This window comes from Carlito syrichta, unplaced genomic scaffold, assembly GCF_000164805.1.
Source record: "Carlito syrichta isolate Samal-C Ts95f unplaced genomic scaffold, Tarsius_syrichta-2.0.1 Scaffold308093, whole genome shotgun sequence".
In the NCBI taxonomy this organism is placed as follows: Eukaryota; Metazoa; Chordata; class Mammalia; order Primates; family Tarsiidae; genus Carlito; species Carlito syrichta.
Genome location: NW_007252189.1, coordinates 428,626 through 453,706, shown reverse-complemented (window position 1 = coordinate 453,706; position 25,081 = coordinate 428,626). Strand labels below are relative to the sequence as shown.

General features: G+C 39.4%; 1 protein-coding gene across 1 annotated transcript in view; it reads right to left on the bottom strand.

Annotated features, from left to right (window-relative positions):
* The window catches only part of LOC103267276 (meiosis 1 arrest protein-like), a 40,763-nt gene extending 17,527 nt beyond the window's left edge, over window positions 1-23,236 (bottom strand). Inside the window, exon 1 of the mRNA XM_021715956.1 lies at window positions 22,953-23,236. Within this exon, the coding sequence (XP_021571631.1) occupies window positions 22,953-23,192 (240 nt within the window). The 5' untranslated portion in view covers window positions 23,193-23,236. The remainder of the gene's footprint in view (window positions 1-22,952) is intronic.
* Between the last annotated feature and the right edge of the window lie 1,845 nt (window positions 23,237-25,081).

Genomic DNA, 25,081 nt, shown 5'->3' with positions numbered 1-25,081 from the left:
GGGCTCAGGCAATCCACTCACCTCAGCCTCCCAAAGGTGTGGGATTACAGGCTGAGCCACCGAGCCTGGCTCATTAATTAAATTAAATTAAAAATTTTACATTCTTCATCTTTCTGTGTACCTATCAACCACCCCTCATCTTTGCAAATAGGTAGATGATCGGAACGTATTCACCAAAATGTTAATGGGTGGTAAGATTTAAAGCAATTTTCCCACTTTCTTACATGTTCCCCCTATCTTTTAAATTATCTCTCAATTCTTCTGTCAAGAAAAAGTCTTAGTTTGTTGCTACCACATCTTCAACTTCTCTCTAGCACATAGTAGTCCCTCTATTGTTCTCTTTTTCCATATTTCTTTTTTTTGAGTTGGAGTCTCACTCTGTCGCCCAGACTGGAGTGCAGTGGCCGCTCCTGGCCACCGCAGCCTCGTCTGCTGGGCTCCGGTGATCCTTCCACCTCAGCCTTCCGAGTAGCCGGAATTACAGGCATGTGCTACCACGCCCGGCTGATTTTTTGATTTATTGTAGAGATGAGGTCTCGCTGCTCAGGCGGGTCTCGAACCCGCGGGCTCAGGCAATCCACTCACCTCAGCCTCCCAAAGGCGCGGGATTACAGGCTGAGCCACTGAGCCCAGCTCCAGACTTCTTTTTTTTAAAGAGTCAGGATCTCACTCTGTCCCCCAGGCTGGAGTACAGTGGCGCAATCATAGCTCATGGCAACCTTTAACTCCTGGTTTCCACTGATCCTCCCACCTCAGCCTCCCAAGTAGCTCAGACTACCATGTCTGGCTAGTTTGTTAATTTGTGTAGAGACTGGGTCTCACTCTGTTGTCCAGGCTGGACTTGAACTTGTGGCTAGAGTAATCCTCCTCCTCAGCCTCTCAAATTACAGGTGTGAGACTGTTTTAACAGGAAATATTTTCTAGCTTTTACTTTAAAATAAAGCTATATTTGCATGTAATTTAAAGATTCAAGGATTTTATGCAGATAGAGAGAAATATATTAAAGGCTTTAATTTTGGGGGCAGGGTGTCACTGTCAGATTGGAGTGCAGTGAGTGGCAAGATCACAGTTCATTAGAGCCACCACCTGGGCTGAAAGAATCCAGCCTCTTCAGCTTCCCAAGTAGCTTGGGCTACAGGTACGCGCCACCCTGCCTGGCTAATTTTTATAGAGATGAGTTCTTGCCATATTGCCTAGACTGATCTCAAACTGTTGGGCTCAAGTGATCCTCATGTCTCGGCTTCCCAAAGTGCTGGGGTTACAGTAGTGAGCCTCTCCAAGGGCCACAACGGTTTTTAGAAAACACATGATCTATCTATCCTCCACCCTACCTTGACAGTTTTCTATAGATAACAATTCTCAAGATTTTTAGTTGATGTATTTGCCATTTAAGTATATATCTGTGAAATATCTATATTTACCTACCTATTATCTATCTATCCTTATTGTTTCAGTTTTAAGTGTTACTGATGAGAATATGAGTATATGAGAATAGGTTTCTCTTTTGATCTTCTGCCCTCATATTCCAGAACATAACTCCTCCCAAACCCTCCACCATCCTCTCAATGGTTAGTTAATTTTGGTAGAGCAGTATTTAGTTTACTTCATCATGATTATGAACAGTCTATTGACATTTGAGTACTGTGATATACTAAATTACCTTTCCTTTCCAATTTTTTTGTTTTCCTGGAGTTAATATTTATCTTTTTTTATTTGCATGGTTTTCTATCACCAGTTAAATCCTAGACTCTTCATCAGTTGTCTAAATCTCCTCTCAATATATTCAGACACTTTGTATATTTTATCCATTTTATTTTTCTGAAAAAAAAAAAAAAAAAAGCCGGGCTTGGTGGCTCAATCTGTAATCCCACGCCTTTGGGAGGCTGAGGTGAGTGGATTGCCTGAGCCCATAGGTTCGAGACCCGCCTGGGCAGGCGAGACCTCATCTCTACACTAAAATCAAAAAATTAGCTGGGCGTGGTAGTGCATGCCTGTAATTCCGGCTACTCGGAAGGCTGAGGCGGAAGGATCACCGGAGCAGGTCGAGGCTGCGGTGGCAGGGAGCCGCCACTGCACTCCAGTCTGGGCGACAGAGTGAGACTCCAACTCAAAAAAAAAAAAAAAAAATTCTCTCCCTGGGCTGGGGCCTTCTGGCCTGCCCACGTCTGGAATGTGTCTTCTCTGTCGAGTGTACAGCTTCAAACAGGAATCTACATGAATCATCATCATGGAGGTTCCTTTTTTTTAATCCCATTATACTTATCTTTTATTTATTTACTTTTAAATTTTAGATTCAGGGGGGACACATGCGTGTTTGTTACATGGACATATTATACAGTGGTGGGGACTGGGTCTTAGGTGGCCATCTTGGAGTTTTCTTTCATTGACTTTGTGTTGCATCTCCTGTTTTCTGGGTCCTATATTGTTTTCTTTGTTTGCTCTCTGATTTTGGTAGAACATATTCTTCAGAGGTTCCTGAGAAAGGATTTATAGGAGGAAAAAATGTTTGAGACTTTGTATATCAGAAAATATCTTACTATGCCTGCACACTTGATTAGAAATTTGGCTAGAGAATTCTGGGTTAGACTGGATTTTCCTTTGGAATTTTGAAGATCTTGTTCTATTGTCATCTAACTTCCTGGCTTGCTTTTGAGACGAGCAAAGTCAATATCATTCTTTTTTTTTTTTTGAGTTGGAGTCTCACTCTGTCACCTAGACTGGAGTGCAGTGGCCGCTCCCGGTCACCGCAGCCTCGACCCACTGGGTTCCGGCGATCCTTCCGCCTCAGCCTTCCAAGTAGCTGGAGCTACAGGCACGCACCACTACGCTCAGCTAATTTTTTAATTTATTGTAGAGATGAGGTCTCGCTAAGTTGCCCAGGCGGGTCTCGAACCCGTGGGCTCAGGCAATTCACTCACCTCAGCCTCCCATGGCGTGGGATTATAGGCTGAGCCACCGAGCCTGGCCTGTCATTATCATTCTTATCCCTTTGTAGGTAACCCATTTCTTTCTCTCTTGAATCTTATAAGATTTTTATTTTATTCTTAGGTTTCTGAAGTTAAATGAATGTGCCTTGGTATTACCATACCTTCATCCATTGTTCTGGGTACCCCATGGGCTCTTTTAGATTAGAAACACATTAGTTCTAGGAAATTTTCTTTAATTATCTCTGATAACTTCTTCTCTTAGATTTTATCTAGTCTCTCTTTCTAGAACTCTTATTATTTGGATGTTGGATACCCTGGACTAGTTTGCCTATTTTCTTATGTATTTTCTCCTATTTTCCATAATTTTGCTCTTTTGGAGTTTAGTTCAAAATTCTCTACTAATACTAACCCTTCTATCGAGTTTTTTCATTTCAACTATCACAGTTTTAATTTGCAAGAGCTCTTTTTTGTTCACTGACTTTTAATAAAAGCATCCTGTTTTTATTTCATAGATGAAATATACTCTCCTTTATCTCTAAGGACAATGATAGTCGCTTTTATTTTTCCCTAGTTTCTCCTTGCAGTCTGTTTCTTCAAAGTTGCTTCTATTTTTCTTTAATTTCTTTTTAAATTTCACATTTCTTTCGGTTTTGATATCTATATTTTATGTTAGAGATTTTCCGAAACTGTGTGTTGATTCTTGGGTTATCTGTTTGCACTTTCAAATTGGATACTAAAAAAGATGATTAGAAGCTAGGTATGCAGGCCAGACATGGTAGCTCAAGTCTGTAATCCCAGCACTTTGGGAGGCCAAGGTGAGAGGACTGCTTGAGCCCAGGTTTCAAGACCAGCCTGGGCAACATGGTGAGACCTTGTCTCTACAACAAATTAGCCAGGCATGGTAGTGTGTGCCTGTAGTTCCAGCTACTTGGAAGGCTGAGGCAGAAGGATCGCCAGAGCCCCGCAGGTCAATGCTGGAGTGGCCATGAGCAATGCCACTGCACTCCAGCCTGGTCCATGGAGTGAGACTCCAACTCAAAAAAAAAAAAAAAAAAAGAAAAAGAAAAAGAAGCTATGTATGCAAAGTTAGGCCATGTTTAGTAGGTTTACCTACAGGTTGATTTGCCTGAACTGTTTTGTTGCAGAATCTCCAAGCTCAGTACCTTCGTATTTTTCCTGCAGGGAATGATATTCCTGGATAAAATAGGCTTAGATACCGGTATTCTGGCAACCAAATTAGGGAAAGGAACTGTCTATGTTTTGAGGAGGAGGTCTCAGTATTCAGTATGAGATATTCATTTAATTTACCTATTTAGGTAAAGTATTCCTATCTTTAACTGTGTCTGCTGTTCCTGTGGGTTCTAGAGAGAAAGAATCTCTGATTTTCTGCTGGAGAAAGGATGGGGCAGTTGCCTTGCTTTTGAAATAGAGGATGTCAAACTGCTTTTTAAACATATGTTCAACTCTTTCTACTTTTAACTCTACCATTATTCTTACCTCCAGAGGTACTTAGTTGTGTCAATTCTGCAGCCTTTTGAGGACTATGCAATGTAAACTGGTTTCCTCCTTGGCTTTCCCACTACTGGTTTAAGATTAAACTTTCTATGCCGGACTCGGTGGTTCAGCCTGTAATCCTGCACCTTTGGGAGGCTGAGGTGAGTGGATTTCCTGAGCCTGCGGGTTCGAGACCCGCCTGGGGAGCGAGACCTCATCTCATCTCTACAATAAATTAAAAAAAAAAAATCAGCCAGGCGTGGTAGCGCATGCCTGTAATTCCCGCTACTCTGAAGGCTGAGGCAGAAGGATCGCCGGAGCCCAGCAGGTTGAGGCTGCGGTGGCCGGGAGTGGCCACTGCACTCCAGTCTGGGCAACCGAGTGAGACTCCAACTCAAAACAACAACAACAACAACAACAACAAAAAACGAGATTAAGCTTTCTTGGGACTGCTTAGTCAATTATCATTTGTCCATCTGCATTATCCAAAACTTCCTTGTGCTTTTCTCTTCTCTTATTACGTGTGTGTGTGTATGTGTGTGTGTGTGTGTGTTTATACTGGTGGCAGAGATTTCTAATTATCCCTTGAAATATATATCCTCTTCTTCTATGTAATAGAACTCCCAAGATTTAGTCGAGTATTATCACTATCTGGAATAGTGACTATATTTCCTAGTTTCTCATATAGATGGGTGTTTCCATGTAGTTAAGTTTTCACCAGTGAGATGTAAGCAAAAGTGGAAGGTGCAACCTTTGCTAAGTGTCTTTATAAGGTGAGGAAGTGCCTTTACTCTTCCTTTTCTCTTCCCTCCTGGATGGAATACAGGAATAAGGGATTGACCTAGAGCAGTAGTTCAGACCACAAGACAGTAGCTGTGTAGCTGATGGTAGTGAGCAAAATAAACCAACAACAAAGTAAAGTGACAACCCACAGAATGGGAGAAAATATTTGCAAACTATATATCTGACAAAGCCCTAATATTCAGAATTCATAAAGAACATTTCACTAGAAACAATGCTGAAAAAATTATAAGATAATTTTTCCTCATTAGATACGTTAACATGGTAAATTATATTAATAGATTTCCTGACATTGAACCATATTTGAATTTTGGGTATACAATTCTGTTAATATGATGCTGGATTATATTGCCAATACAACTTGAGCATAACGAATCTGAAAATCTGAATCTGAAATGTCTCAAAATCCAAAATTTTTTGAGTGCCCACATGATGCCATAAGTAAAAAATTCTCCACCTGAACTTGTAATGGGTTGCAATTAAAACACAGTCAAAATCTTGTTTCATGAACAAAATTATTTAAAATATTGCATAAAATTACCTTCAGGTGATGTTATAAAGTGTATATGGAGCAAATGAATTTTGTGTTTAGAGTTGGGTCCCATCCCCAAGTTATTATGTACATGCAAATATTTCAAAATTCAAAAATATAAAAAACCTAAACACTTAAACCTAAAACACTAAAAGTCCTAAGCATTTTGGATAAGGGACACTCAATCTGAATTTTATTTGAGATTTTTGAATAGGTATTCATAAGTGAGATTATAAGTGAAATTGGTCTGCAGTTTTTCTTTTTTGTAATATTTGCTAGGTTTTGGTATCAATGCTATGCTATCTTGATAAGGAGAATTTGGAAGTATTTTTCTTTATGTGCTATGGAATAGTAAAAACACAGAAATTATCAATTTTTTAAAAGTTTGTTATTATTCTCTGTAAAACTATTTGGGCCCAGGACTTTATTTCAGGGGAGAGTAGCTTTTGGCAATTTTTTCTATTTCTTTTATGGGAAATAGCCAATTTAGATATTCTATCTCTCCTGAAATCACCTTTGGTAATTATATTTTTATGGAGAATTAACTATGTTTCCTCTGAGAGTATCTGTAGTTACTTTCCCTTATTATATCTTCTTTTGTGTATTGCACCTTCTCCCTTGTCACTTCTCCTAAAACTAGGTTAACTGCTGGTTTTCTATTTCTTATTTTTTCCCCAAAATAAGCTTTTGAATTTTTTATTCTGCCATTTTCTATTGTTATATCCATTCGTTTTTGTTTATATCGTTATCATTTCCATCCTTCAGGTTTTTTGGTATTTTTCTTTTTGAGTTGTTTGCTTCACTTATTTTGTCTTATTTATTAATGCAATTTAAGTTACTTCAAGTAATATACTTTAAAGGTATGAATTTTTCTCTTAGCTCTGCCTTTGCTGTAACCTATAGGTTTTGATATGCAGTGTTTTTACTACTATTTATTTTAGCAAAGGTTTTTCTTTTTGACCTAGAAGTTGTTAAGAGTTAAACAATTTTCAAGTGGAAGAGATTTTTTTGTTCTCTGATTTTATGATTTTGCTTTTAGTTTATTGTATTGTTCAGAGAATGTTGATTGAACTATTTATTTTTTGGACATCATTAAAGTTTTAAAGTTCTTTTGTGGTTTACCATATGACCAATTTTTGTTTTTATACATGTGCACTTCAGAAGGATGTATATTTCAAACGTATGTATAATCATATTTCTCTTAACAATGCCGGTGCTGGGTTGGGCAAGGTGACTCATGTCTGTAACCTCAGCACTTTGGGAGGCCAAGGCAGGAAGACTGCTGAGCCCAGGAGTTCAAGACTAGCCTGGGCAACACAGTGAGACCTTGTCTCTACAACCAATTTAAAAAATTAGCCAGCCGGGCTCGGTGGCTCAGCCTGTAATCCCGTGCCTTTGGGAGGCTGAGGTGAGTGGATTGCCTGAGCCCGCGGGTTCGAGACCCGCCTGGGCAGCGAGACCTCATCTCTACAATAAATCAAAAAATCAGCCGGGCGTGGTAGCGCATGCCTGTAATTCCAGCTACTCAGAAGGCTGAGGCGGAAAGATCGCCGAAGCCCAGCAGGTCGAGGCTGCGGTGGCCAGGAGCGGCCACTGCGCTCCAGTCTGGGCAACAGAGTGAGACTCCAACTCAAAAAAAGAAATTAAAAAAAAAAAAATTAGCCAGGTGTGGCAAGCACCTGCAGTTCCAGCTACTCAAGAGGCTGAGGTGGAAAGATCACCAGAGCTCAGAAGATCGAGATTGCCATGAGCTGTAATCATGCCACTACACTTCAGGCTGAACAACAGAGTGAGACTCCAACTGCTTCCCCCCCAAAAATGTTGATGCTATGTTATTTGATATATAGGTAATCAAAACTGATATATTTTTGAGAGATTCCCCATCCAACAAGCCTCTTGTGCTGAATATCTTTAACATGCTTTCTTAGCCGGGCGTGAAGCCTGTAATCCCAGCACTTTGGAAGGCAGAGGCGAGAGAACTGCCTGATCCCAGGGGTTCAAGACCAGCCTGGGCAACATGGCAGGACCTTGTCTCTACAATAAATTTTTAAAAAATTAGCCAGGAGTGGTGGCACATACCTGTAGTTCCAGCTACTTGGAAGGCTGAGGCAGAAGGATCGCCTAAACCCAGCAGGCAGAGGCTGTGGTGGCTGTGAGTGTGCCACTGCACTCCAGCCTGGGTGACAGAGTGAGACTCCTACTCAAACAAAACAAAACAAAACAAAACATGCTTTCTTGATCACTTCATATTCTACTCTGTTTTGTGTCCTAGAGTGTCATTTTTAATTTAATGCTTTTTATAAAAGCTCCAAATTTAATCTTGCGTGCGACTGGTCATGATCTTCTCTCTTTCTCTCAGTTTACATTTGTTTAGTATAACTGCCTATCCTTTTATTTTTATTTATTTATTTATTAAGAGAAGGTCTTGCTCTACCACCCATGCTAGAGTGCAGTAGTACAATCACAGCTCACTGCAGCCTCAACCTTTTGGGCTCAATTGTTCCTCTCGCTTCAGTATCTCAAGTAGCTGATACTCCAGGCATGTGCCACCATGCCTGGCTAATTTTTTTCTTGGCTAATTTTTTTCTTTATCTTTTAACTCCTGGGCTCAAGCAGTCCTCCTGCCTTGGCCTCCTAAAGTGCTGGGATTACAGGTGTGAGGTACTGAGTCCAGCTATTTTCAGCTTTCTGAATCACTTTGTTGTAGCTGTATCTCTTGAAAACCAAAGACTTTTTATTTGTGATCAAATCTGTAAAAATCTGTAAGTTTATAAATGCATTTAATAGGTAAGTGAACCACACATATTTTGTGATATGCAGATATGTCTGTTTTTAGTTGTATTATTTTATGATATACTTTCTGTTTTTATAGCTTTTAGAAAAAAATCACTATACCATATATTTTATTTTCCTTTTTCTATGTTTTTCTGGACATGATTAGAAAGGTTTGTATATTTGTTTTAGTGTTTATCTTTATAACTTTATGTAATTATCTTAAGTTATTCTTTAGCAGTATCTATTAATTTACCACTATGAAAATGACAAAATGAGTGTATTCCCTTTTCATACTCTTAATTTCCTTCTCTGCAGCACTCAGTTATAGTTTATTTTTCTTAGTTGACCTTTACGTTGTTTAATATATTTCTATTATTTGTCACCTTGAAGTGATTCCATTTGAATGTTAGCTATTAAGAATGAAGAAATAAGTGTTATAGCTAAATTAGAGCATGTTGAATCCTAATATATCACTGTAGCTAATACATGATTTAAGTAACTTCTTTACCATCATGAAAATATAAAAAACTGAGAAGATCTTTACAATAAAGATGTTCTTCTAAAACCCTGTTTTGAGGAAGAAATAAGTCATTTTGGTTGAAATTATTTATATTAAAGGAACATGGCTATAAAAGGAATTCTAATATTAATAATGAATCCTCTGTCATGATTTCATATAAAACATTCATAATTATATGACTTTACTTAAAAATTAAATATGGGAAGATATATTGAAGTATTCATCCTGGGCACATTTCCCATGTGCTTTTTCCATTTATATTTCGAGTTGCTTCTGCAGATAGAAAATGTCAAATATTTATATAGGTCAGTGGCAATGGATTTAAGGTTATGTTTTTCCTTAAGCAAAGATTGGATTGTTCTATACATGAGGTAACAGTATTGTTCCAGCAATTTTCTTGAGCTTTAACTAGGGTTCAACTTATTGTTTTGTCACAACAAATTTTGGCTTGCAATTTTTCCTGGGAAACCAGTGAGGAGTTTGATTCCTGGTTAAAATCCTATGTGTGATTTTTGGGATGGCCTGACCATAGGCAAATACAAAGGTCCTTACTTGGCAGGCCTCAGGAGGGAAAAGCCACCTTTGCCACACTGAGCTTGGAACACAGCATTGCAGTATCTGAAGGGAGTTGCCCCCTGGCCAGTCATGTTCTTGAAATATTTGCATCCTGAGCCCTTGCACCTTCATTCCTAGGTCTCTTTAACTGATGCCTTGGGCTAAGTCCTCTTCAGGCCCTCTGCCAAGACTTCCTTATGGCAGGAGGGGGAAGGAAACGTTGGAGACACTTTTCCATACTCTGACTCAGAACACAGTACTTTTCCACTCCTAGCCTTTCCTCCTTGCCCTTCCCCCAGTCACAGGGTCACAGGATCCATAAAACTGCCAGAAGGAATCTTTTGTTCCAGGCTCTCTCTACACCAAGATGACCCCCACTTCTGCACTGATCTATTTGACCTTCAACCAGTGCTTACTTCTACTTCCGGGGGGGGGGGGGGGGGGGGGTGTAGACACTTTCCCCAGTTTAGACTTTGCTTCCACTAATATGAAAGTGATCAAAGGCTTAACCCTTTCATTTTTGGCCTGTTGTTTTAATCAGCCTCTACGACACCTGGCAGCTCAACTCTCTTTCTCAGCTTAGCTGAGTTCCTGACAAGTCAGTAGTTTCTAGTGTAAAGCTGTCTGCCATTCCTAACAGCAATTAAGGTATTAAGGGATTTAACTAGGGACAAATGTACTGAGGAGTGCCAGAGGGATTCAACAGCCACTTGAGGAGGGAAAAAAAATGTCCTTTTACCGAGTTTGGGATAGGACATGGGCTCATTTCCCAAGAAACCTCCCATGCTAACATCTCCCATTTCCCCTTCCTGATCACTCTCTACTTTTCTCTTCCCTGTGTTGTGTCCTGATCCATAGGAACTGATTCAGTGAGCTCCCAAACACTCCAACTTCCAGTTGGGTTTGGCCAATGGAAGGCACCAGCAGGAGATCTGTATATGGTAAGAGAGTAAGGTTAGGATATTTATTTTCGTGGCTTCCTTCCCATTAGGTTGCCACAGGATGACTGTGTCCTTCTGCTAAAGGTGACAAAGATTCTTCACTTGACCAAATTTTAGTCAGGTTTTGAACTTTTTCCTAGGTCCATCTGTGAGCATCCTTGTGAAATTCAGTTTTAGCAAAGACTCTACTAAACTATTGGTGATAAAAACCTACTCTTGATATCTGTTCACCCCTGATATCTGATTGGGTTTCTCATCCTTCATCATCCTTCACATGAATATCTGATCATCCTGGCCTGTCTTCAGCAAGAATCCTGTTAGTTTAGTTTAGCCAGAATCCACCTTACCCTTGAGGTTTCCTCTTTGTAATTTTCTATCCACTGACCCTCACCCTGCTCCTTAGCTATAAATTCCCATGTGCCATGCTATATTCAAAGTTGAGCCCAATGTCTCTTTCCCATGGAAAAATTATACTGTCACAGTCCCTGTAACTCTCTATGGGTATTCAAGGGACCTGTGCCATGGTCCCTTTATTCAGGACCATCATGACATACCTATCCTGATGATCCTCAATAAAGTCTTCCTGATCGTACTTTAACAAGTGTCACTGAATAATTTTTCTTTAAAAAGGTCACAGATTCTGTCAGGTGGCCCTTTTCAGACAGTTCTCTCCTCGTCAGGCCTTGGGGTGATATGGCTATTGTACCATCTTTTGTTGACATTTCCTAAACTCTGCTTACATAGATGTAAATATTCCTTTTCTATATTTCTCTGAAAATTATTCAATTTGAGTATGCCATCTGTTTCTTGCTGGTAACTTGACTGACTTATACAACTCCTTATACACCTTATTAAAAAGGAAAATGAAAGCTAAAATAACCTTAAAAGTTATAAACTAAAAGATAGCAGTGGATTTTTAAAAACTACATTGAGGCTGGGTTCGGTGGCTCAGCCTGTAATCCCAGCACTTTGGGAGGCTGAGGTGAGTGGACTGCCTGAGCCTGTAGGTTCAAGACTGGCCAGGCAACTTGGCGAGACCTTCTCTCTACAATAAATCAAAAAAATTAGCTGGATGTGGTAGCATGCACCTGTAGTAACGGCTAGTTGGAAGGCTGAAGCAGAAGGATCACCGGTACCCAGCAGGTCAATGCTGGGGTGGCCATGAGTGTGCCACGGCACTCCAGCATGGGCAAGAGAGTGAGACTCCAACTCAAAAACAAAACAAAAACAAAAAAATGACATTGAATATATACATCAATAAACAAATGTGTGTATTAGGATAAAAGTGAAAGTCATTGAAAAAATATATTTAGCAAGGTACCCTGTATGTAGTAAGCACTCCTTAATATCTGCTTAATGTTATTAACATATTTGCAAACGGGGTTATCTGAGTCATGTGTCTGAAAACGACCAGCAAATGTAGTTTTATACACTTGTTACAAGAGGATTAGTAGTCACTGTAGAAAAATTTTCTTTTTTTTTTAACTTTTAATTTTTTTATTTTAAGGATGTGGGGTACAATTCAGGGTTAGATATACAAATGCTCATTAGAGAAAATTTCTTAAGGGCAAAATCGTCAGTGGAAGGGACCTGAGGATTGAGCTCTCGTCTCAGAGAATCCAGGCTCCTATCATTTGACTGAAGGTTTTAGTATATCACCAAAAGGGACCATGGTGGCTTTAAAATATGTACACAAATTCTTTGACACTCTTTTACTCAAAAGGTAGCACAAAATCCTCAGAATTTTCTAAATAGGCCATTGTGTCACCTGCCAATAGGAACACTTTTATTTCTTTTCTTCTAAGCTGCATGCCTTTTATTTCCTTTTCTTACCTATTGTGCTGCCCAGTACTTCTAGTACCATGCTGAATAAGAGTGGTAATAGCAGGCATCTTTGTCTTGTTCCCAATCTTAGGGGGAAAGCATTCAACCTTTCACTATTAAATATTATATTAGCTGTAAGTTTTATCATGAGTAGGTATTGAACTTTGTCAAATGCTTATTCTGCTTTAATGAATATAATCATGTGATTTTCTTCTTTACGTTATAGTATGGTGAATTACTTATAATTTTCAAATACTGAATCAATTTTGCATTCCTGAAATAATCCCTACTTGATCATGGTGTATAATTCTCTTTATATACTGCTGAATTATATTTGTTAATATTTTGTTAAGTTTTATATCATCTATACTCATAAGGGATATTGGTCTTTAGTTTTCTTTTTTTGATCAGGTAACCTCATAAAATGAGTTGGAATGTATTCCCTTCTCTTATATTTTCTGGAAGAGATTGTGTAGAATTGATATTAATGATCTTTATATGTTTGGCAGGATTCTCCAGTAAAGCCATCTGAACCTGGAGATTTCTTTTTCAGGAATTTTCAAATTTTGAATTCAATTTCTTTAATACTTGTAGCGCCACTGAAATTATCTATTTCATATTGGATGATTGTGATGATTTGTGCTTTTTGAGGTTAGTTCATTTCATCTAAGTTGTCAGATTTATATATGTAAAGGTGTTTGTAGAATTCTCTTATTATCCTTTGAATGTTTACTGGATCTGTAATAATATTCTTGTATTTCATTCCTGATATTGGTAATTTATATTTTCTCTTTCTACTGACAAGACTGTGTCAGTCTTGCTAGAAGTTTACCAATTTTATTTATCTTTTCAAAGTCAAACTTTGTTTGATTTTTCTTGATTTTTTTTTTTTTTGAGTTGGAGTCTCACTCAGTCGCCCAGACTGGAGTGCAGTGGCCGCTCCCGGCCATCACAGCCTCAACCTGCTGGGTTCCGACGATCCTTCCACCTCAGCCTTCCAAGTAGCCGTAATTACAGGCATGTGCTACCACGCCCGGCTGATTTTTTGATTTATTGTAGAGATAACGTCTCGCCTGCCCAGGCGGGTCTTGAACCCACGGGTTCAAGCAATCCACTCACCTCAGTCTCCCAAAGGCACGGGATTATAGGCTGAGCCACCGAGCCCAGCTGATTGTTTTTTTGTTTTCAATTTAACTGATCTTTGCTCTTTATTATTTCATTCCTTCTCTTTGCTTTGAGTTCATTTTGCTTTTTCTTTTCTAGTTTCTTGAGGTGGGAGCTTATATTACTGATTTGTCTTTTCTTCTTTTCTAACATAAACATTTTAGTGCTAGAAATTTCCCTCTAAGCACTGCATTAGCTGTATCCTACAAAATTTGATGTTTCTTTTCATTTTCCTTCAGTTGAATGTTTTTAAAAAAAATTCCCTTGACATTTCCTTTTTGACCCATGGATTATTTAGAAGTGTATTGTTTAGTTTTTAAGTGTTTGAGGGATTTCTTGTTCTTGTACAGATTTTGGCTTTGATTTCATTGTGTCAAAGAACATACTGTGTATAATTTAAATTATTTTAAATTTGTTGAGGTTTCTCCTTCATAGCCTAGGATGTGGTCTAGTTTGGTAAATGTTCCATGGGAGCTTGAAAAGAATATGCATTTTACTGTTGTTGGGTGGCAAATTCTATAAATGTAAGTCAGATCTTGTTGACTGATGTTTTTCTATATTTATTAATTTCTGTCTAGTTGTTCTATATTTGTTGAGAGAGGGACATGAAATTTCCAACTATAATTGTGGATTTATCAATTTTTGCTCCACATACTTTGCAGCTTAGTTGTTTGGTGGATACACATTTAGGATTGCTATATCTTTGTTGAATTTACCCTTTTATCATCAGCTAATGCTCCTCTCTGTACCTAATTATTATTTTATCTGAAATCTACTTTGTGTAATACATTTATACAGCTACTCCTGCTCTCTTTTGATTAATGTTTGCATGGTACATCTTTATCTATCCTTTTATTTTCAACCTACCTTTAATGTGTTTGAAGTTAGTTTCTTCTAGACAGGATATAGTTAGGTCATTTAAAAAATTCTCTCTACCAACCTCTTCTGTTGATTGATGGCTTTAGATCACTCACATTTAACATAACTATTGCTATATTAGCTTGCCAAATTATTTGTTGTTTTCTGTTTATTCCCTCTACTTTGAGTTTCTGTTTTCTTTTACATGCCTTTCTTTTTTTTTTTTTTTTTTTTGAGTCTCACTCTGTCATCCAGGCTGGAGTGCAGTGGCACACTCACGGCCACCACAGCCTCGATCTGCTGGGCTCAGGCGATCCTTCCACCTCAGCCTTCCAAGTAGCTGGAACTATAGGCACACACTACCACACCCGGCTTATTTTTTGATTTATTGTAGAGACGAGGTCTCACCAAGTTGCCCAGGCTCATCTTGAACCCCTGGGCTAAGGTAATCCTCTCGTCTCAGCCTCCCAAAGTGCTGGGTAATAGAGCTTACATGGGGGAAGGGTGGGGGGCCGTTGTTAAAATAACTCACTGTGTGAACCTTGCAAATGGGATGTAAGGTTGCCATGAACCATGAAGCTGACCACTCTACCCTAACATCATCCTCTGACTAACTGCTTTTACTGCCTACATCTGCTTTCTCAAGGTTGCATCCCAGGGCTAGGTGATTAATGGCATCCTGTTACTGTTTTATAGTTGACATCTGCTTTCTCAAGGATTGCATCTTAAGGTCATATAACCATCACCCCCAAACTGCTTCCTTGAGGCTACATGAACACCAGTCCCTGCTTCCTCGGGACTACAGTGCTACGTGATCACCAGACCCTGGTGAGGGGTATAAAAGGGACCCACCAAGAACAAACGGGTACTGGTTTCTCTTTGAAACCAGTCTCCTCTTGTCTCCCCTTTAATAAATTTCTTTTTCTTTGCCTAACAACTGGGTCTCTCTCTCATCTTTTCTGCACTAGCCTTACACTGAGATTACAGGCTTGAGTCACCGCGCCCAGCCTACATGCCTTTCTATGAGATATTTGCATATTAAAAAGTATTCTATTTTGATTTATCCATAGTATTTCTAAGTGTATCTCTTTGTAATTTTTTTTTTTTTTGAGTCGGAGTCTTAACTCTGTCACCCAGGCTGGAGTGCAGTGGCATGTTCATGGCCACTGCAGCCTCAACCTGTTGGGCTCAGGCGATCCTTCTGTCTCAGCCTTCCAAGTAGCTGGAACTACAGGCATGCACTACCATGCCTGGCTAATTTTTTGATTTATTGTAGAGATGTCTCGCCAAGTTGCTCAGACTGGAGTCTCGAACCCTTGGGTTCAGGCAATCCTCTCACCTTGGCCTCCCAAACTGCTGGGATTATAGGCGTGAGTCACTGCGCCCAGCCCTGTATAGATTTTTTTAGTGGTTGCTTAAAACAGTACATTATACATAGAAACATATCAGAGTCAACAGGTGTTACCAGTTCAAATGAAGTGTAGAAAACTTAGCTCTCTTTATATCGCTTTACCTGCCTTTGTATATAATTGTCTTAGGTACTTCCTCTATATACATTAAGAATCACTCAATGTTATAATTTTTACTTCAACTGTCAAATATAATTTAGAAAATAAAATTAGAGGAGGAAAGTTTATTGTATTTACCCATATTTTATTTTTTTCATTGTTTTTTCATCCTTATGTATTTTCCAAAATTCTTTCATCATTTCCTTTCTGTCTCAATAATTCTCTTTAGCCAAGGGATTTAGTTTCTCTTCATCTAAGAATATCTTAGTTTCTCATTCATTTCTTAAGGATATTTTCAGTGGATACAGAGTTTTGGATTGGCAGTTTTTTTCTTTCTTTCTTTCCTTTTTTTGAGTTGGTGTCTCACTCTGCCGCCCAGGCTGGAGTACAGTGGCACACTCACAGCCACCACAGCCTTGACCTGTTGGGCTCAGGCAATCCTTCCGCCTCAGCCTTCCAAGTAACTGGAACAATAGTCGCGTGCCACCATGCCCAACTAATTTTTAAAATGTATTTTAGAGACAAGGTTTTACCAAATTGCCCAGGCAGGTCTCCAACCCCTGGGCTTCAGGCAATCCTCTTACCTCTGCCTCCCAAAGTAGCTGGGATTATAGGTGTGAGCCACTGCACCTGGCTATTTATTTATTCTTTTTCTTTTTTTGAGTCAAGGTCTTAGTCTGTCCACCTACGCTGGAGTGCAGTGGAAGACTCATAGCTCACTGCATCCTGGACCTCCTGGGCTCAGGTGATTATTTTGCCTCAGCTTCCCAAGTAGCTGGGACTATATTTACATACCACCATGCCTGGTTGATTTCTTTCTTTTTTCTTTTTGAATAAACAACATTTCACTATGTTTCCTATGCCGGTCTTGAACTCCTGGGCTCAAGCAATTCTCTTGCCTCAGCCTGCCAGAGTTTTGGGATTATAGGCATGAGCTACCACTCCTGGTTCCTTTTAGCATTTGAAAAGTGGAAGCCACTTTCTTTTAACCTTCATGATTTCTGATGAAAAATCTACTGCCACTTCATTGTTTTCCCCTATAGGTAAGGTGTCAGTTCTTTCTCTACTTTCAAGAGTTTTTCTTTGTCTTTAATTTTTAGAAATTTGATTATGATGTGCCTTAGAATAGATTTCTTTGGATTTATCTTGCTTGGGGCATGCCAGCTCCTTCAATCTTTAGATTTAAATCTTTTACCACATTTGGGAACTTTTCAGCAATTTTTAAAAAAAGTATTTTTTCAGTCTCACATTCTTCCTTCTCTCTTACTTGAACTTCTATGACATAAATGTTAGATCTTTTGTTATGGGCCCACAGGTCCCTTAAGCTTTGTTTATTGTTTTCTTTTTTCTTATCACCACTGATCAGAAGGCAAATTCATTTCTTTAAAGTCTACATTCTATCTCTTGCTCAAATTGGATAATTTCTATTCTAACTTCAAGTTCACTAATTCTTCTGTTCACTCCATTCTGCTGTAAGCCCATCCACTGTGTTTTGTTTTCTTTTAAACTTAGGTTATTGTTATTTTTTAGTTCTAAACTTTCTGTTTGGTTCTTCTTCATATATTCTATTTCTTTACTGAAACATTCTATTTTTTTCTATTTATTTAAAACATGTTCAAAATTGCTCATTGAAGCATTTTTATGATGACTGCTTTAAAATCCTTTTTAGATAATTCCAACATCTGGTATCACCACAGTGTTGGTGTCTATTAATTGTCTTTTCTCATTCAAACTGAGATTTTCTGAGTTCTTGAGATGATGAGTGATTTATTGTATTTTGAACATTTTGGACGTTATAATATACAACCCTGGATCTTATTCACATCTTCTGTTTTAACAGGCCTCCTCTGACACTGTGCCAATGGAGTAGGGGAAATTGCCATTTCATTATTGTCAATGGGGGTAGGAATCCAGGTTCCTACTTGGTCTCTGATTACACCCATAAAGGACGAATACCTCATTACTTCTGGGTGGAGGTGGAAGTTCAGGCTTCCCACATAACCTCTAACTGACATTATGAGGGAGAGGCCTGATTATCATCAGGTGAAAGTCTAGGCTGTTTACTAAGGCCTTCATTGATACCACCTGCCTTGGCGGTGAAGCTACTTTATTGTTGCTCTCTACATATCTTCCACTCTGCCTCCTCTGACACCATCTCAGTGAAGAGGAGGGAGGATACTTTATTAACATTGGGTGAGAATGTGGGAGTCTAGGCTATTCACATAGACTTCATGAATACTTTAGGGGGATGGCTTATTCCTGCCAAGTGAAGATAAAAGTCCTGTCTTTCCACTCCACCTTCTCTGACAACTCCAGATGCAGAGGGAAAGGTACCTTATCACGGTACCACAAGGTAGAAGTATAACTACTTATCTTGGTCTTTGCTGATGGGAGTAGAGTTGTCGTTTTTTTCATGACAATTGGCTGGAAAGGGGGCCTCTTGGCTACAATGAGTAGGCTTTCTTGTGGGGTTGTTTTGTATGCATTGGAGTTTCCAGGTCAGAAGTTTCTCCAGCAGCCAGTTCAGGTTATATAAGGCAAAATAAACCCAGGGAACTCATGGCCATGTCATTCCTTGGGTCCTTTGGTCCCTAATTGTCTTTTCTCTCAACATTTTCAGAGTGTTCTTAAGTTTATTATATAATGTCCATGGATTTTAGGTGTACTTAGAGAGATAAATAAAGAGTGGTCTATTCAATCTTGCCTGGAACTGGAAGCTCCACCTTGTATTTGAAAACTATTTTTGTTGGGTATTTTGTTGAATTCTAGGTTGCAAGTATTTAATTTTACTTTGTTAAAGATGTTATTCCAATTGCTTGAATTGTTTCCAACAAGAAATCTTTTCTCATTCTTATCTTTGTCTTACTGTATATAAAGTGTTTTTCCTCTGGTTTCTTTCAAGATTTTTCTCTTAAACATGAGCTTTGGTATGATGTGCCTTGATGTAGTTTTCTTCATGTTTCTTGTGCTTGGCACTTATTTTTGTGGATCTGTGGTTTTAGAGTTTTCATCAAAATTTAAAAACTTTTGGCCATTATTTTTATTTTTTTGAGTTGGAGTCTCACTCTGTCGTCAAGGCTGGAGTGCAGTGGTATGCTCATGGCCACTGCAGCCTCAATCTGCTAGGCTCAGGTGATCCTTCCACCTCAGCCTTCCAAGTAGCTGGAACTACTGGCATGCACCACCATGCCCAGCTAATTTTTGATTTATTGTAGAGATGAGGTCTCGCCAAGTTGCCCAGTCTGGTCTTGAACCCGTGGGCTCAGGCAATTCTCTCACCTCAGCCTCCCAAAGTGCTGGGATTACAGGCACAAGTCACTGTGCCCAGCCCATTATTTCCTCAGATATTTTTTCTATCCCCTGTTCCTCCATTTTGGAGACTTCAATTACACATATATTAGGTGGCCTGAAGTTGTCCCAGAGCTCAGTGATGCTCTATTCATTTTTAAAAATAATTTCTGTGTTTCATTTTAGTTAGTTTATATTCTGATGTCTTCACATTAACTACTTTAGTTCTACAATATCTAACCTGCCACTAATTCCATCTAGTGTATTCTTCTTGCCAGAAGTTGTCATTTTCATTTGTAGAAGTTTGATTTGGATCTTTTAAATATCTTCTATGTTTCTTTCTCTCTCTCTTTTTTTTTTTTAATTGGAGTCTCACTCCGTCACACAGACTGGAGTACAGTGGCATGCTCCCCGCTTCCGCAGCCTCGACCTGCTGGGCTCTGGTGATCCTTCTGCCTCAGTCTTCCAAGTAGCTGGAACTATAGGCGTGTGCTATCACACCCATCTAATTTTTTATTTTGTAGAGATGAGCTCTTGCAAAGTTGCCCAGGTGGGTCTCGAACCCACAGCCTAAGGCAATCCACTCGCCTCGGCCTCCCAAAGCGCTGTGTATTACAGGCTGAGCCACTGAGCCCGGCTATCTTCTATGTTTCTACTTCACTTTTTAAACACATGAAATACAGTTATAGCAATTGTCTTTGTATCCTTGCCTACTAATTCTAACATTTGTGTCACTTCTGGGTCAGTTTTAATTATTTCTTCATAATGGATCATAATTTCCTGCGTACATGTTTTGATTGAATGCCAGTGTGAATTTTACCTAGTTGGGTGCTGAATATTTTTATATTTCTATAAATATTCTTGAGTTCTGTTCTGGGATAGTTTATGTTACCTGGAAGCACTTTATCCTTTCAATCTTATGTTTATATTAGGTAGTTCTGAGCAGCACTAAGTCTTGGGCTATTTTATGCCCCACTACTGACCCAAGGTCTTTCAGAGTACTCTATCCAACGTATCATGAATTATGAGGATTTCCAGTTTAGCTGATATGAACAGGTATGATTCCTGTTATAAATACCAGGTACCATTGCCTTTAGTCCTTTCAGTTGGTTTTTCTTTGGCCTTGGGAGTTTCTCACATGAATATACTGGTCAGTACTCTGGTGAATACTCAAGGGGGACCCTCTTCAGGTCTTTAGAGTTTTGGATGTAGCTCTCTCCTTTCCTCTATGTTGCTCTTTTTCCTCTAGTTGCCTTGGTCTTCCTGAAGTTCAGATTAATTTCCTTAACTCAGAGACACCGCTGGCATCCACCTCTCTGTATTATTCTCCCTCTCTGTATTGTGCCTTGGAAACTTTCTCAAGGCAATAACCTAGGACAATCCTAGGTCTCACCTCATTTGATTCTTGCTTCTCAGGGATCTTTTTCCTTTGCTGCCTGACGTCCAATGTCTTGAAAATTGTTTTTCATGTATTGTCCAGTTTATTTGGTTACTGCAAGCAAGAGGGTGAATCTACTCCGTTATTCTGTCTATGGTAGAACAGTAACTAGCTTCCAATGAATAGAATGTGGAAGAAGTGACAGCACATTGCTTTTGAGACTATGAAATAAAAGATATTTTGGCTTCCTCTTTGCTCTCCCTTCTCCCTCCCCTTTGAACCAGTTGCTCTGGGAGAAGCCAGCTGCTGCTGGGAGCCGGCCAAGGAGGCCCACTGAGCGTGAGGGATCAGGAAGGGCTGTTGACCCTGAGACCACTAGGATGCATTCGGGAGCTATTGACCTCATTTCCTCCCCCTTTCTACTCAGCACTAACCAGATTAAGCTCCTGTGGGCTCAAAACATAAAACCTCTGAGACCGGGACGAATACAAGCTAACTTTAGAAGCTCATTGCTCCCATTCTTCCACAAACTGCAGTTTTGGCTTTCACACAACTTACAATTCAAACTCGGGTCACATCTAAGAGCCTTAGTATTGGTCACAGATTTCTGGGTCATGATCTTAGGATTTATTGAAGTTGAATAAGGTGTAAATTGTAGAACATAGTTTTAGAAGACAGCCATTTTGTTGAAAGAATGCGGCTGGGTTACTTGCAGGTAGCCCACTGTGAACTTTGGACTGGGCCACATTCCAAACATTCTGGGATGGGCCACTTTAGTTTGTAAAGTAAGTACTTAAGTCTCTATAGAATTGTTTAACTTGGTATTAGTACGAAAAGGGTTTATAGGCAATATGAAAAGGGTTTATAGGCAGTACGAAAAGGGTTTAAAGGCAGTCATGGATTAAGGTTTCATGGATTAGGTTATGGGATTATACCTGAAAGAACATCTGGTGGGTGGGGAACACCCCTCCCACACCTGACTGTGTATAAGATACCCGTTATAATTCCCAATAAACAGCTTCTGCACTAGACTGGGGTCCAGTCTCTTTCTTTCTCTCTCTCTCTCTCTCTCTCTCTCTTCTTCCCCCCAATCGCTGATGCCATCTCCACCTTTGGGGTACCCTGAACCCAGCAGGAGCTTGTCTCTGGCAAGCTGCTACAGAGTAAGGACATTCAAATAGCACTATGGAGAGATCCAAGTGGTAAGGAAATAAGAACTCGCCAACAGCTACGTGAATCTGTCATCTTGGGACTGAATCCTCCAGCCTCATTCAAGCCTTCAGATGACAACAATCCTGGCTGACATCTTTTTTTTTTTTTTTTGAGTTGGAGTCTCACTCTGTCTCCCAGACTGGAGTGCAGTGGCCACTCCCGGCCACCTCAGCCTCGACCTGCTGGGCTCCAGCGATCCTTCCACCTCAGCCTTCCGAGTAGCTGGAATTACAGGCATGCGCTACCATGCCCAGCTGATTTTTTGATTTATTGTAGAGATGAGGTCTCGCTGCCCAAGCGGGTCTCAAACCCGCGGGCTCAGGCAATCCACTCACCTCAGCCTCCCAAAGGCGTGGGATTACAGGCTGAGCCACTGAGCCCGGCAGTAAGCAGATTCTAATAAGATATTACATTAATAATTCAGCAATGGATTTGTGAAATTTCTTCTTTTGGAACTCTTAAAGAACAAATTTATATTCATTTAGTAAGCTGTATTAGCAGCAAGGCTACCTCAGGGAAGGAGATACATAGAAACCGCTGGAAGTCTTTCTTAGCCCTGTGATTCTGAACCTTATGCAAAAAAGAAAGGGAAAAGCTGAATTTTGAGGAAGAGGATAGTTGTATTTGTATGAGGGAGCTTTGTAAAAGCACTGCTCCTGACCCACTCATTGCTTTCTAAAACCCTAGGGGAACTTTCACCTGAGTCCTATGTGGATATAAAGGAAATATTTTTGTGTTTTTGCTTAGTTAGGGCTTTCTGAGCAAAGAAAACTGGTATTTGGGTTAAAGGACAATTCTTAGAAATTAAAGGATGATTAAATAGCCAGTGACCGCTGAAGAGATTTAGAGATTTACTTCCTTATGTGTTTACATTTCAAAAGGGGTGTTTACATTTCAAAAAACTGTCAAAGAGGTTTCTCTCCCTCTCTCAGGAGTGAAGAGGAACAGTTTGTACCGTTTAAACTACTAGATTAATACTTTTGGGGTTCTCTTCTGCAGTACAGACCCTGCATACAGAAGATGTCGTCTGGCTCTCATGGTGTCACCTGTGGGCTATTGCATGGAGAACTAGTGTGGCTATTGTGGTTATTGCTGTAATAATAACTGTAATCTCTGTTTCAGAAACCTTATACTGCAATTTGCTTTCAGGGTAAAATGAATATAGATATACTCACCACAAAAGGGAGGATACACTCGTGTTGATTTTGTACCATGTATAAACTGAACAGGGACATGCGGCTGGGGCCCATCAAGCTGCAGGCTAGAGAGAAAAAGTTCTGCAGAGCCTCACAGAGGTTGGAGCAGATGTCAGCCCAGGATGGTAGAGCAATGTGCACAATAAGAAGCCTTGGAGGTTGCTGGTCAATCTGCATGGGAGCGGAGGGCCCTTTACCAGTAGTTCGCCCAGAATGCATAGCTGCCAAACCTGAGATGAAACTGCAGCCACTACGTGGATATTCTCTACCTGTCTCAAAGAAAAGAGAAAACACTGTTTTTCAGATTGAACTATGTGTGCTCTCTTGAAACAAAAAACAGGTTGAGGAGACTAAACGTAAGTCAGATTGGGTACTAAATCAAGCTTGACTAGTCATCCCATGTTAATAGCTCTCAAGGGAGTTAACTGTTTGCCTATAATGTAAGGCTGAAGATGCTTAGAATTGTTGAGTGTAACTAGTAAAAGAGTTATACAAAAGTCAAACTTCAGTCTCTCAACGAAAGCTATCTGCCTTCATAAATTTTGTTTCTTTATTAGCATTTATTGCATTGTATTGTAATGTTTCTGATTGCCTCTCCCACTGCATCTCCCACTATATCATGAGCTTCCCAAGCCTGTGTTGTTGATTTATTCATCAGCGCTTAGCAGTGTTTGTTTGGCACATAAATATTCTTAAAAATGAAAATATAATTACATTTCCCCCTTGGCTAAAATTATTTGGTTATCTGTGTCTCCTATAACGTAAAATTAAACTCTCTTCAAGAATCTTCATGACTTGATTGTTGGCCTCATTGGAAACCGTTCTTTACCTCAAGTTTTCATGAAAATAATACCAAATAAACCATTCACTTCAGTGCATTTGCTCATTCTGTTTTCTCTGCCTCCAATGCCCTTGCCTTCTTTCTTTACTGACTTCTTCTCCTCAGATTAGGAAGAACAAAGAACCAATATCAGGAATGAGAAGGGGCCATCATTACAAATGCTCACACATGAAAAAGAGTTATAAGAGGATATAATGAAGAGCTTTATGCCAATAATTCAACAAAATGGACAAATTCCTAGAAAAATGTATCTAACCAATACTAAATTTAAAAAAGGAATTTTAGAAAGCTAAATAGTCCACAACCATTAAAGAACTTTAATCGATAATCAAATATCTTCCCCCAAAATAAGCTAAAGTGTCAGATGATTCCACTAATGAGCTCCAACAAATTTGCAAAGACCAATCCTTTTTTTTTTTTTTTGAGTTGGTTTCTCACTCTATCACCTAGGCTGAAGTGCAGCAGCATGCTCACAGTCACCCCAGCATCGACCTGCTGGGCTCTGGTGATCCTTACACCTCAGTCTTCCAAGTAGCTGAGGCACCAGGCCTGGCTTAATACTTTTCAATCTTAAACAATTTATTTCAGATAATAGAGAACACTTCTCAATTAATTTTATGAAGTTAGTATAATTTTTGATACTGAAACGATAGAAGGGTATAATAAGAAAAAAACATTATAGGATAATCCCAACTATAAACATAGAAGTAAAAATTCTAGACAAAATATAATCAAAACTAGTTATATATAAAAAGAATAGCACATCATGACAAAGTTGAGTTTATCTCAAGAATATAAGGTTGATATAACATTAGAATATCAATCACTATGATTCATTAAATGAAGGGCTGGGCATGGTGGCTCATGTCTATAATCCAAGCACTTTGGGAGGCCGAGGTGAGAGGATTGCCTGAGCTCACGGGTTCGAGACCAGCCCCAGAAATTCGGTGAGACCTCATCTCTACAATAAATCAAAAAATTAGCTGGGCGTGGTGGCACATGCCTGTAGTTCCAGCTACATGGAAGGCTGAGGTGGAAGGTTCGTTTAAACCTAGCAGGTTGAGGCTTCGGTGGCCGTGAGCATGCCACTGCACTCCAGCCTGGGGGCCATTAAAACAAAAAAAAGCAAATGAGAAAAATGGTATTATCTCAATAGATGCAGAAAATACTTTTGTTAAAACCCAACATTTATGCATGATAAACACTCTTATTAACTAGAAATAGATGATAGGAATAATCTGATAAAGGTGTTTATAAAAACCTGCAA